Source organism: Canis lupus, chromosome 27 (assembly GCF_003254725.2).
Source record: "Canis lupus dingo isolate Sandy chromosome 27, ASM325472v2, whole genome shotgun sequence".
Classification (NCBI taxonomy): domain Eukaryota; kingdom Metazoa; phylum Chordata; class Mammalia; order Carnivora; family Canidae; genus Canis; species Canis lupus.
In genome coordinates this window covers 28,081,850-28,094,363 of record NC_064269.1, presented here as the reverse complement: position 1 = coordinate 28,094,363, position 12,514 = coordinate 28,081,850, and the positions used below count along the sequence as shown (strand labels likewise).

Sequence of the window (12,514 nt, the reverse complement as noted above, 5' to 3'; positions counted from 1 at the left end):
TTAATTCGTGTTCTGTATAAATTAATACACCTTTAGTAGTTAATTTGAGATACCACTTGCATTTTTATTCCACATTTCCTCTTTATTCATTTTCACCTATCAGTGTACTGAGGTGAATCCAGAATCCTAACATTCAAACTGAATATTCTTTCTTCTTACAGAATTACCTTTAATTTCCGGTAAGTACATTTTTAATTGTTTCTTAAACCTACACAAGATCGTGTTTTAAGGCATAAATCTTAGAAGAGAATTTATATTCATGAAGTTAGTTTTATTGTGCTTTTATATTATGTTGTATGTTTTTGGAGTATAATAAATAGAAATAAAAATTGATGGGTTTCATTTCTTCAGCATCTCCTGGTTAATTCTGATGGTTTTACAGTGAATGTCTCCAGAAAATAACTCATCAGGCATTTAGATTATTTCTAAATATGTCTATGACTTGATGAATTCTACTTTCTTTCTTCTGAAACTTCAGTACTCCGATTCCTTGATAATGTGCTATTAAAATTGATCTGTGATTTCTTTTTCTCGGCTTGAACATCTGAATCATTTTAATAATCAACTATATTAGGAACTAGTGAGAGGAAATCTGTTTATAAAACTACTTAAATAGCAGCTGAATAATGTGCTTTAAAAAGATTATATTCTGGCATGCGTGGGTGGCTCAGCAGTTAAGCGTCTGTCTCTGGCTCAGGGCAAGAGTCCCACATCAGGCTCTCTGCGTGGAGCCTGTGCTTCTCCCTCTGCCTGTATCTCTGCCGCGCTCTGTCTCTCTGTGTCTCTCGTGAATAAATAAATAAAATCTTTAAAAAAAAAAAAAAAGTAAAGAATTGTATTCCTGTAATTTGAAGAAAGATCTGTGACCCACTTAAGTTCTTTTCCAGTCAGCAGCAGTTGAGCATACATTTTATACAAGGAAAATGCTTGCTTGCAGGTCTGGTAGTTTTTTTCTCTCCTCTCAGGGAATTAGGGGACTGTTACAATATAAATCTTTAGTTTTGGTCGATTACTGTACCTATTAAGTCTTGATTTGTTGGTTAAAAGACTGAAGTTGATGCTATGTAAATATATTTGTGTTTAATTTTTTTCAGTATCAAATCCAAATCCACTTAACCCATCACTAGTCATTACAGCTAGGAAAAAGCAAGGAGAGAAAAGAAAGACCCAGATTAAACACTAGGACACCTATTTAAAAAAGAAAGAGAGAAAAGGAAGGAAGGAAGGAAGGGAAGAAAGAAAGAAAGAGAGAGAGAGAGAGGGAGGGAGAGAGAGAGAGAGAGAGAGAAAGAAAGAAAGAAAGAAAGAAAGAAAGAAAGAAAGAAAGAAGAAAGAAGAAGAAAGAAAGAAGAAACGAAGGAAGGAAGGAAAGAAAGAAAGAAGAAAGACAGAAAGAAAGAAAGAAAAGAAAGAAAGAAAGAAAGAAAGAAAGAAAGGCAGACCTCAACCATTTGCATATTCCAAGTTGAAAGCTAATTTGCTTTTGGAATTTCATGTGTGAAGATTACCCAAGTTGGGGTTCCCTGGCTGGCTGAGTCAGCAGAGCATTGGAATCTTGATCTCAGGGTCATGAGTTTGAGCCCCATGTATGGGTGTAGAGTTTACTTTTTAAAAAAAAAATTACCCAAATGGGTGTAAAGATTAGCACTTATAGGTAGGGAAAATGTGTGGGTGAAAACAGTTAATTAAAAATCTTAAGATAATTTTAACCTTAGAGAAAAATTTTCAAGAAACTCTTTAGAATAAAGATATCAGTATCATAATTTAAATATTTGATTTTGAGATAATCTCATATTGTATGTTCTTATCTGAAATTCTGAGAATTTCAAGTTTTATTTTTTCTTATATTTTTCACTCTAAAAACTAATAATTACTCATCATTTCGAGTGATAAAAATAATAGTATTTTGGTTGGATTTCTGACAGCCTATTAGTTGAGTATGTGCCTGTAACAATTTTTAGCAGGTTTTGTTGATAGGATTACTCAGCCAGAAATTATTGAAGACCACCCATGTGCCCAGCTTGATGTCAGTCACAATTATCCTGTAGAAATTGTCTTTTCTTCTACTTCTTGCTGTTGGCATTTTTGGTCTCACTTAATATTTCAGACTGAAGGAACCTAATTATTATAATATTTTATATGTATAGGGAGGTTTTATTTGCTTAGTTTTAAGCAAGCACTCTTAAACACTCTTAAAACTTAGTTTTAAGCAAATACTCTTCCCTGTATGGCCAGAATACTTACAAATATTTATCAGGGCATATCACCTACAAGATAAAGCATATAGGTTTTAACTTGATAGTTCGTTTCTCCTAAATTCATTTATTCCCATTTGAAAAGTCAGTATATATGTCTTTTTAAATTTTATTTCATTTCTTAAATAAGTCTTTGGAAAAATGAAGATGAAAGAGCAATGCTGTTCTAATTTAAAATAATAGCTCTAGATTAACTAGAGGTAACTAAGTTTAAAAATTTTGGGCAAAGAAAAAAATTGGGGGCAGAAGTCTATCTATAGCTGTATATGTGTGGGTTATGTATTTCTTGCTCATCACTAACACTGGCAGCAGTACCATATGAGGATCCAGTTGGAGCATCATTATATATTGAAATGTGGAAGATTGGCTAGTTCCTAAAAGGCCTCCCTACAAGGCATGATCTCGGCAATTTCATGCAGGTTCAGATACTCAGCTTGGTCTTGTCAGAGTCTGGAAGTGATTGGTCTCAGAGAAGCTGATTCTCATCAAAAAGACCTAGATATAACAACTGGAATGGTGAGCAATAAAACTGTCTGGTGACCCAAACACGTACTGTAAAGAAGCACATTCTTCCAGCGGGGAGATGGGTGCGAAATGCCAGATTCTAATCCAAAATTGCTTAATACGATAGAATGATAATAGTAATAAAGTCTTGGGCAGCCTTTGATATACTCTGCTGATCCTCACACAGTCCTATAACCCTGGTGCTACACTTATCCCCATCTACCAAAGAGGAGATTGAGGCACAATAAATTTCCACACCTTGTCCAAAGACACAGCTGGTAAGACGTAGAGCTGCAGGCTGAACACAGAAAGTCTGGCTGCAAGAGCCCAAGTCAGATCCTCTTGAATACAAACATGCTAGTTAGTCATATGGTTCAGATCTTAGACAGTGATCACATGGCCATTTCCACCACCAGACTCATGTTTGTCTCAAGAAGAATTAACCCTTCTGCCTGGAAGCCACATTGTTTATTTGAAATGACTAGTTGCGGCGGTCCTTTAAGTGTGGATTTTGTGATTTTTACTGTTAAAGGGCAGTCCTAATTTGCTTTATTTCCAGATTTCTAATGGGGACACTCCTTACTTTTTATCCTCCAGTGCTTTATACACCGTATATTTTATGTTTTCTCCCCTTCTCCCCCTCCTATTTATGCATTCTGATGTTGTGCTTGAATTTTCCTATCACCACATTAGGGATTTATACAGGCTTGTCCTCTGTGACTCTTTCAATTTATTTGTAAAGTCGAGGGTAATTTTACATTTTTCCTAGATTGAATCCAAGTAATAGTATGTGCATTATTTCATCTGATTTACTATGATTTTCTTTTCTGATTTCAGAGTGGACAAGATTACATCTGAAAATGCACCAACTAAAGAAATCAATAACTTTCCCAACCATAGAGTGCTAATTAAACCAGAGGTCCAGAATAACCAGAAAAACAAGGAAATAAGCAAAACTGAAGAAAAAAAGGCATTAGAAGCTGAAAAATATGGATTTCAGAAGGATGGTCAAGATAGACCTTTAACAAAAATTAATAGTGTAAAGTTGAATTCTCTGCCATCTGAATATGAGAGTGGGTCAACATGCCCAGCTCAGGCTGGACACTATAGGCCAGTCAATGTGAATAGTTCAGAGAACAAAATAGTCAATGTTAGCCTGGCAGATCTTAGAGGTGGAAATCACCCGAATACAGGGCCCTTACATGCAGAGGCTGATCGAGTCATCCAAAGGACAAATTCAATGCAACAGTTGGAACAGTGGATTAAAATCCAGAAGGGAAGGGGTCACGAAGAAGAAACCAGGGGGTAAGTGTCTTTGTTTTGTGCTCTGAACCCAGACCCAGATTTCTTTCACACTATGTCAGTGGAGATTGGCTTCTGAGACACCTATTGAAAAATATTAAACTGTGCTTTTAGAGATTGTAGCTTCCTTTCTCTCTTCTTCATGGTAACCACACCTGAGTGTTTTTTTCTCTGTCTCCCTTTGTTCTGTCCAGATTTCTCAAAGAGGTCCTTACCCAGTAGAGGAGAAAGTTAAATAAGTGCAGTATACTGTGCAAAATGAAGGAAGAACATAATGCGTACAAGAATAGGGACAACCAACACAACCTATAGGCCCAGGAAAATCATTCTGCAGGAAGTGAAATACAAGCTGAAATATAAAGGGTGGCATGCTTATCTTGGTTTAGATAAGCAAAACTGCAGAGTTGATATGGAGAGGAAAAGGAATCCAGAGACATCCAGTATTGCTTAGGTACTTTGGTTGTGATAATGCAGGAGAAACAAGGCTGAAGAGATAAGCCAGAAGAGATGTGTTCATATTGGTGGTTCAGAAAAGTCACTCCAGCTGCAGATTCTGGAGAATGAATTAGAGAAAGCTCAAAATCTGTTAAAGTAAAATGAGGAGAGGAAGGGGATGTATTTAAGGAGGATTGACAAGGTTAGTTGAGAGCTTGGATGTGCTTGATTGCAAACTAGTCTCAGTCTAGTGTGAGTGAGAGGGGAAAATCAAGAATGACATCCTGCCTTTAGGCCTGGTCATCAAAGGTTGTCTGGTGCCTTTAACCATTTAAAGAAGATTGGGATAAAAAAAAAAAAAAAAAGAAAAAAAAGAAGATTGGGAAAAGGGAAGATGATAAATGACTGGACTTTGAATAAGGTTTGGGGCATCATCATTATATCAAAAGTAAATTCATAAGAGTAGACAAATTCATTCATCTGGAGGCTGGATAAAATAAAGAATTTAAAGGTAAACCTGAAAGGATGTTTACATTTAAGAGAAAAACAGAGTTGGGGTGGCCTGCAAAGGAGATGAAAAATAAAGGCCAGAGGAGATGGAGAAAAAGCAGGCACCCACCGATAAGAAACAGTGTTCTGTCATTAGGCAGGAATTTGGTGCTGCAAATTTTAAAAATACTTTAATGTACTTGCAGATGGAAGAATTACCTGAAGAGTTATTTTGTGACTCTTACCTCTCAGTAGTAGTAAACCACAAAAACAATGACACTGCTATGTTTCAGTTAAACGAAGATGAACTTAACAGTGAAACTTCTGAGGTATAGGAACATTCTTCCTTTGCTCAGTTGGCGTGGCTGACATCTGCAGCTGTCAGCCAAAGTCTCCTTTCAGGAGCAGCTCAAAGGCCGGGGTGCACTTGGCCTCATCTTTTGTTATCTCAACCAACACTGCAAAAACACACCCGCAATGTGTTGCTCACTTTCATTTTCTTCTTCTCCATCCTCAGCACTCACTTTTCTGATTTTCCAAAGGGAGAATTGTGAGACAGATTTGCTATTTCTGGCCGAAGAGAAGCCAGAGTTCATTCTGGGAGGGGGACGGGTAGGGAGTGAACGGATGTTCCATAGTACTTAAGGTAACCATTTTTCAGGGAAACCATAATAAAAATTCCAGCCATAATATGTGCTGAATCTTTACCCAGCAAATTAGATCTCACTTCTTAGTGAAATCACTTTCCTCAATGATTTCATACTTTCTTACAGTTGAAACTGTATAGTTAGAGGTTCAACAGATGTCTGGAAGGTAGGTTTTTTAAATTGTTGAGCATAAGTATTAGTTTCCAAGAACTTTCGGGTCTTTTACTGGGTATAATTAACATATATAAAGGCTTTCTGTGTGAGTTTTTTCTTTTGAATGCAGACCTATAGCTTCTGAAGGTTATTTTGAGCTAAGATTCTCTCTGTGTTTTTCTCCCCTTCTACTTTGGATTCACTGGCCAGTCTACTTTGGATCATTGGAGACACATCATCTACACTATTATATGAACTTCATACTTAAAAAGTAGTGATGTTCTATAATGAAATCATTTTTATTGGTGGAAAGCAGCATAAAGGTTATTCATAGTATAATTCATTTTGTAAAACTTTATGAAAGGCTTGCTTTTATTATTAAAGTTCTGATAGAAAGAAAGGACGTTTAATATTTAGTCAAATAGTAGATCTGCATCTGTGAACAGCGCTTTAAAGCTTCTTTGTGAGTGGCAGGCACTGTTAGGATGCAGGGTGCCTTAAGCCATTGTTCTGTGTGGCAGAATCACAGGGACAGGGTTTTCATGGTGTTTGACAGGCAGGTGCTGGTGAATGGAGCACCAAACCTGATGAAGGAGCTCACAGTGTTCATTTCTTAAGCTCTCACTTAAAAGTAAATCACACGTTGCTTAATTTGAATTTCTTTGGGGCAAACCGCTGAAGGAAACTAGTTTTTGAAAAACAGGTTTCAAAATGCTAGAAAGTATATGGGCTAAAAAAGAACTTTACTTGATAACAACCTAACTTTCTGTTAAAATTCTTTAAAAGCGGTTTCAAAATGGCAGACGCGCCCTTTTAACTTTGTAATCCTTAATTAGCCTACTGTTAATGATCATATGATATGTTAACAGCTCAAGTTCCATATACGTCTCTACAAGAGGGCCCAGCTCACGTATTGTGAATGCTTCAGGGCACGCACTGATGGAGGTGTTTGGTGCTATAGATTTTTCTGAAATGGAATTTAAACATTAGTTATTAGGCAGTTTTTATTGTGTTTTAGATTAACAATGTATGTCCCTTGCTCCCTTGCTTATATGTTTATAAATAATCTTTTTCTTATTTCCAAACTGGATATAAAGTTAATATTATCAGCATATATGCTTCTGTGATGTGGTTCAGTACTTAGTACAGAGCCTTTTGCATATTAAGCTTTCTATAATAGTTCTTGAATTTGTGAATGACCAAATCAAGGTATATTGGGGTAAATGACGTTAGAAATAGGACAGAATTTCTAGGATGGAATCTATTTCTGTGATTGACGTGCTTCCTAAGCAGATAGCCGTGGGGTTACCAACTCTGGACTTTTTCCAGTTTCTAGCTCTAGTGTTAGTAGAGAAGGTGGGGATAAGAAGGAAGACCAAGCAGAGGGAAAAAAGGGCGGGGGGGGGGGGTTGATATTTGTGGTGAGAAAGCAGCAAAGGAGTGAACCTTTATACTGATTATATCAGAGTACCAGGTAACTTTCTCCTTCACCCCAGGCCCAAAGGCATCCATGGGTTAGCCTTGCTACAGCAGTTCTTACGGGGATTGAAGGTAGGGGTGGAGTATGGCACGGTGTTCAATTTTGAGCAAGTCTGTTGTAGGTGAAGATTTTGCAAAACTGAATAACAACCAGCACGATGAAGGAAATTTAGTGTAGCAGGTATGGTTGAAGGAATTGGAAATATTTCAAATATACAATAAGACACAGGGTTTAGAACCTTAAGATAGCTTTGTGATCAAATCATAGGGGCACCTGGGTGGCAAAGCCTCTGCCTTTGGCTCAGGTCATGATCCCAAGGTCCCGGGATCTAGCCCAGCTTCAGGCTCCCTGCTCAGTGGGGAGCCTGCTTTTCCTTCTCTCTCTGCTCCTCCCCACTATGCTCATTCTCTCTCTCTCTCTCTCTCCCTCTCTCTCTCTCTCTCTCTCAAAAAAAAAAAAAAATCAAAGATGAGAAAAACCAAATCTCCAATAATTTCACTTTGCTATATATGGGTAGCATGTGAAGGGCTCTAGTAGCACATTTAAGATTATTCCCTTCCTAATTTGGGGAATATATTTTATTTTTAATTAAATCATTACAGATGAAAAGGTTTTTTTAATAATTGTTTTGGTTTGGGGGAAATTTTTTCGAATAGAAGGATTATTTTGCTTTTTCATTAATTGCAAAAGTCTGGGAATCATTGCCTAATGAAAAGAATGCTACTTAAGGAAGTGAAAGACTTCATTCTACTTCTAGTAGACTTACTGACCCTTCTTTTAACCCAGATATTAAAATGATATGAGGAGGGATGCCTGGGTGGCTCAGTGGTTGAGCATCTGCCTTTGGCTCAGGTCGTGATCCCAAGGTCCTGGGATCAAGTCACGCATCAGGCTTCCTGTGGGGAGTCTGCTTCTCCCTCTGCCTGTGTCTCTGACTCCCTCTGTGTGTCTCACATGAATAAATAAATAAAATCTTAAAAAAAAAATAAGAGAATATGAGACATTTCTGGCTCAGTCAGTAGAGCCTGCAACTCTTGACCTCAGGATCATGAGTTCTTAAAGTCGATTTTATTGTGATCACTATTTAGTTATACCTTTTGCCAATTTCTGAAGATGGGGGACACAAGCTACACAAATTCTAACTTTATTTAGAATTTTTAATTGATTTTTTTGAAAATCCTTTTTATATAATGTATCTGACCAAGCATGAGGTTATCTAAAGGATCATTTTGATCAATTCAAAGCAGTGTTTTTATCACAGTGTCTTTTTTAAAAAAATGTAAACTAAAATTCTATTTTATTCTTTCATTTTAGGAAACTGAAATAATATGTGCTTAGTAATATGCCATATGTATCCATATCCAAAAATACAGCATTTTAAAGGAACTTTATTTTAGATGCTTAATATACATGAGGAACTTTTAGATTGCTTTAAAAAGCCTCCCACAAATGTTTATACGAAGGTGGAATATTCATTTCTATGCTAGAAACATATAAAATTCCCAAGATTTGCAGTTGTACTTCTAAATATTGTCATATTTAAGTATTTTGTCTTTAAATGGTTCAATTTTGAGCTTCAACTTCAAGTCATATTTATTTTCCAAATTAGGAAAACTTATCAAAAAAAAAAGAAAACTTATCAAGGGGAATTTTCTCATCCAACCACAAGTGTACTGATGTGCTTCTTCCTAGAAATAGTCATGCTTTCTGAAGGAAACATCACAATAGAGTCACGCACACCTGCAATAGTTTACTTACTGTCTTCATGCACAAGTCAGACTCCTCAGTATTCCATCCCTACACAGAAATCTCACTTAGCTACTCTGGTGAGATGTATGAAAAGATTCTAGGGGTCTGTTTATATCAAAGCAAGATATGGAGACTTGAGATTAGACCTTGAACATTCTTACTAATAAGTAATTTTTCTTTTTTTAACCAAACTGTACATTTCATGGAATTAATAGTCTTTTATGTAAATAACAAAGATGTTTTTTACTTAATGTAGTAAATTCATCAAACTGAATTTCATTAAAAGGTTAAAATCTGTTCATTAGTATTTTATATCCTGTGTAATATTTTGATCAACTTTTTAAAAGTCCCAGTATATATTTTACTTACCAGAATGTACTCTATTTAAAATCTGGAAAACAACTTTCTTCTTCATTTTTACATTTCAATTATTTTTTTTTTTAATTTTAGAGTAATTTCTTACCAAACATTACCGAGAAATATGCCAAGCCACAGAGCCCAGGTTATGGCTCGCTATCCAGAAGGTTATAGAACACTCCCAAGAAACAGCAAGACCAGGCCTGAAAGTATCTGCAGTGTAACCCCTTCCACTCATGACAAAACATTAGGAACTGGAGCAGAAGAGAAACGGAGATCAATGAGAGATGACACGATGTGGCAGCTCTACGAGTGGCAGCAGCGTCAGTTTTATAATAAGCAGAGCACCCTCCCTCGCCACAGTACTTTGACCAGTCCTAAAACAATGGTTAATATTTCTGATCAGACAATGCACTCTATTCCCACATCACCTTCCCACGGGTCAATAGCTGCTTATCAGGGATATTCCCCTCAGCGGACATACAGATCAGAGGTATCTTCACCAATTCAGAGAGGAGATGTGACGATAGACCGCAGGCACAGGGCCCATCACCCTAAGGTAAGATAAGTTCTGCTAACCTTGTGGTAACCACCTCTCTATGGGTGCTGTGTTTCATTTCTGTCTGTACTATTCCTTCTTTAAATGCAGAAGATAAGAACATAGGGAGGAGGTTAAGCAAGGCAGCTGTTTTGTTTTAAAAATTAAGGAAGAGGGGATCCCTGGGTGGCTCAGCGGTTTAGCGCCTGCCTTTGGGGCAGGGCGTGATCCTGGAGTCCCGGGATCGAGTCTGGCGTCGGGCTCCCTGCGTGGAGCCTGCTTCTCCCTCTGCCTGTGTCTCTGCCTCTCTCTCTCTCATGAATAAATAAATAAAATCTTTAAAAAATAAAATAAAGTAAAATAAAAAGGAAGAATAATCTGCAGTGTCAGAATCTCACATATAAAAACCTCACCTTGCAATGCATGGTCTTTCAGGAGCACAGAAATAGTGATTTTGAGCAGATGCTTTATGCATTCTATGCTGGATAGATCAGCTTTCTGTGTAGGTTAAGACCACTTGCGTTTTTATTGGCTCTTCACACACTTAAATTCTACACCTACTGTCTTCCAGCATACCTGTATTCTTATATCAGGCTCATCCTGCTCTTTGCTAAGATAAAAATGCTAACCTCGTCTTCTGAGCAGCTGCGTATATGGCTTATTGAAATATCTCCTTAGATGCCCAATTTAATATTAGAATAACAATGTTTACTGGTCTACATACTTTTTAAAAATTAAGATATACATAGAGATTATGTTTTAATTTGTACATGCAATTGGTTTAAGCATTGCTTAGTAGATTATTTGGAGTGAATTCAGGTGCTTTGTGTTAGTTAGCTTTTTATAAAACTAAAGCAGTTGTTTTGATCAGTCACCCTATATGCAGCCAGTTCTTTAATGTCTAACCTAAAACGAAAGGAATTTTTTGCAATTTCTTTTTAATTATAAGAATTTTTTGCATTATACCATTTTAAAATGTACCTTTTCTTATTCTTGTGACAGACTGAATCCTTTAGTTATAACATTGCATAAAGCTATATGTGTTTGACTTTCCATAAATAAGCATTAGTTAGAAATGAATAAGTCAATTGAGTTGGTTGTCCTTTTTTTTTTGGAGGAAGCTTTAGGTTGGCTTGCCCAAAAAAGGCTCACTTTGAACTCCATGGTAACAAAGTTACCATGTCACTTTGTACATCCAAAGGCTAAATCATGTTCGTTAAAAAATCATTACACTAGCGCGCCTGGCTAGCTCAGTTGGTTAAGCATCTGAATCTTGATTTCGGTTTAGGTCACCAATCCCAGGGTGGGGAGATTGAGTGTTGTGTGTGGCTCCATGCTCAGCAGGGAGTCTGCTTGGCTCTCCCCCTGTGTGTGCACATGCACTCGCACTCTCTCCCTCCTTCCCTTTCTCTCTCTCTCTCTCAAATACATAGAGTAAAATAAATAGTAAAAATATTCATGACTAATCTCTAATACAATTTATTAGTGTGTAATTGAAGTGTTCTCCTATTTTTCATATTCTTGGCCAAAATTTAGCATCTGTTTCAACAACAAATATAAAACGAATGTGTACTCTAGTTCCCAGTCAACTAATTGCTGCTTCTTTTCCCAAAAACTTCTTAAACATTACCAAAATTTTCTTTCAAACTATCCTGTCATTATCCTTGATGAAATTAGTTATTTCCAAAGTCCGTGGATCCCTCAGGGTTCCCATTCCCTTTCAGAAAGTCTGTAAATGAGCTCAAAATTATTTTTATAATAGCAATAATAAGGTATTGTTCATTGTGTTACCATTTTTTTTTAAGATTTTATTTATTTATTCATGAGAGACACAGAGAGAGAGAGACAGAGACACCGGCAGAGAGAGAAGCAGGCTCCATTCAGGGAGCCTGATGCAGGACTCGATCCTGGGACTCCAGGATCACGCCCTGGGCCGAAAGCAGGCAGTAAACCGCTGAGTCACCTAGGAATCCCCTGTGTTACCATTTTCTAATAGCACCAAAGCAATGGTGGGTATTGGCACCTTAGTATATATCAAGGGAGTGGCTCCAAACTAAGGTGGCCGTCATTGTATGCTCCTGTGCCACAGACTTGCAATAAAAGTAAAAGTAGCAGTTTCACTTAAAAATCCCTTTGATGAAGCAGTAAAAGATAATTTTATTCAATCTTGACCTTTCATTATGTATCATTTTAATATTCTATGTGATGAAATGGGAAATATGCTTAAAGTATTTCTCTTACATACCAAACTGCTAACTAATATTAGGGTTGACTCACAGAAAAAAGATTTGTCTGATTGAGTTGCAAGCTGAACTAGCTCCTTTTTTCACGAAACACTATTTTTATTTGAAAGAACGAATGACAAACTATAGTTGTTCAGACAAGGTATTTGACAGACACTTCTCAAAGTGAACTGTTATCCTGTCACTTCCAAGAAAACAACTTAACAGTATTTGTCACTGATGACAACTTTGAGCTTTCAAGCAAAAATTAGAATTTTGGAAATCTTGTATCTGCCACTGTGAGCTTGACAGCTTTCCAGTGCTTCAAGATCAGTGATGGTATTAACAATTGTGTGTTACTGATATTGTATATTGATATGTGT

General features: G+C 36.8%; 1 protein-coding gene across 23 annotated transcripts in view; it reads left to right on the top strand.

Moving 5' to 3' along the window:
• PLEKHA5 (pleckstrin homology domain containing A5) overlaps positions 1–12,514 on the top strand; it is a 242,712-nt gene that overhangs the window by 156,719 nt on the left and 73,479 nt on the right. For 13 of the 23 annotated variants that reach the window (XM_049102693.1, XM_025455265.3, XM_035707576.2 and 10 more), the window contains 2 exons: positions 3,597–4,064; positions 9,465–9,930. In XM_049102693.1, the coding sequence (XP_048958650.1) occupies positions 3,597–4,064; positions 9,465–9,930 (934 nt within the window). Of the gene's footprint in view, positions 1–161; positions 180–3,596; positions 4,065–9,464; positions 9,931–12,514 lie in introns of all 23 variants that reach the window. The other 10 variants (XM_049102681.1, XM_025455247.3, XM_049102680.1 and 7 more) reach the window with 1 other exon arrangement.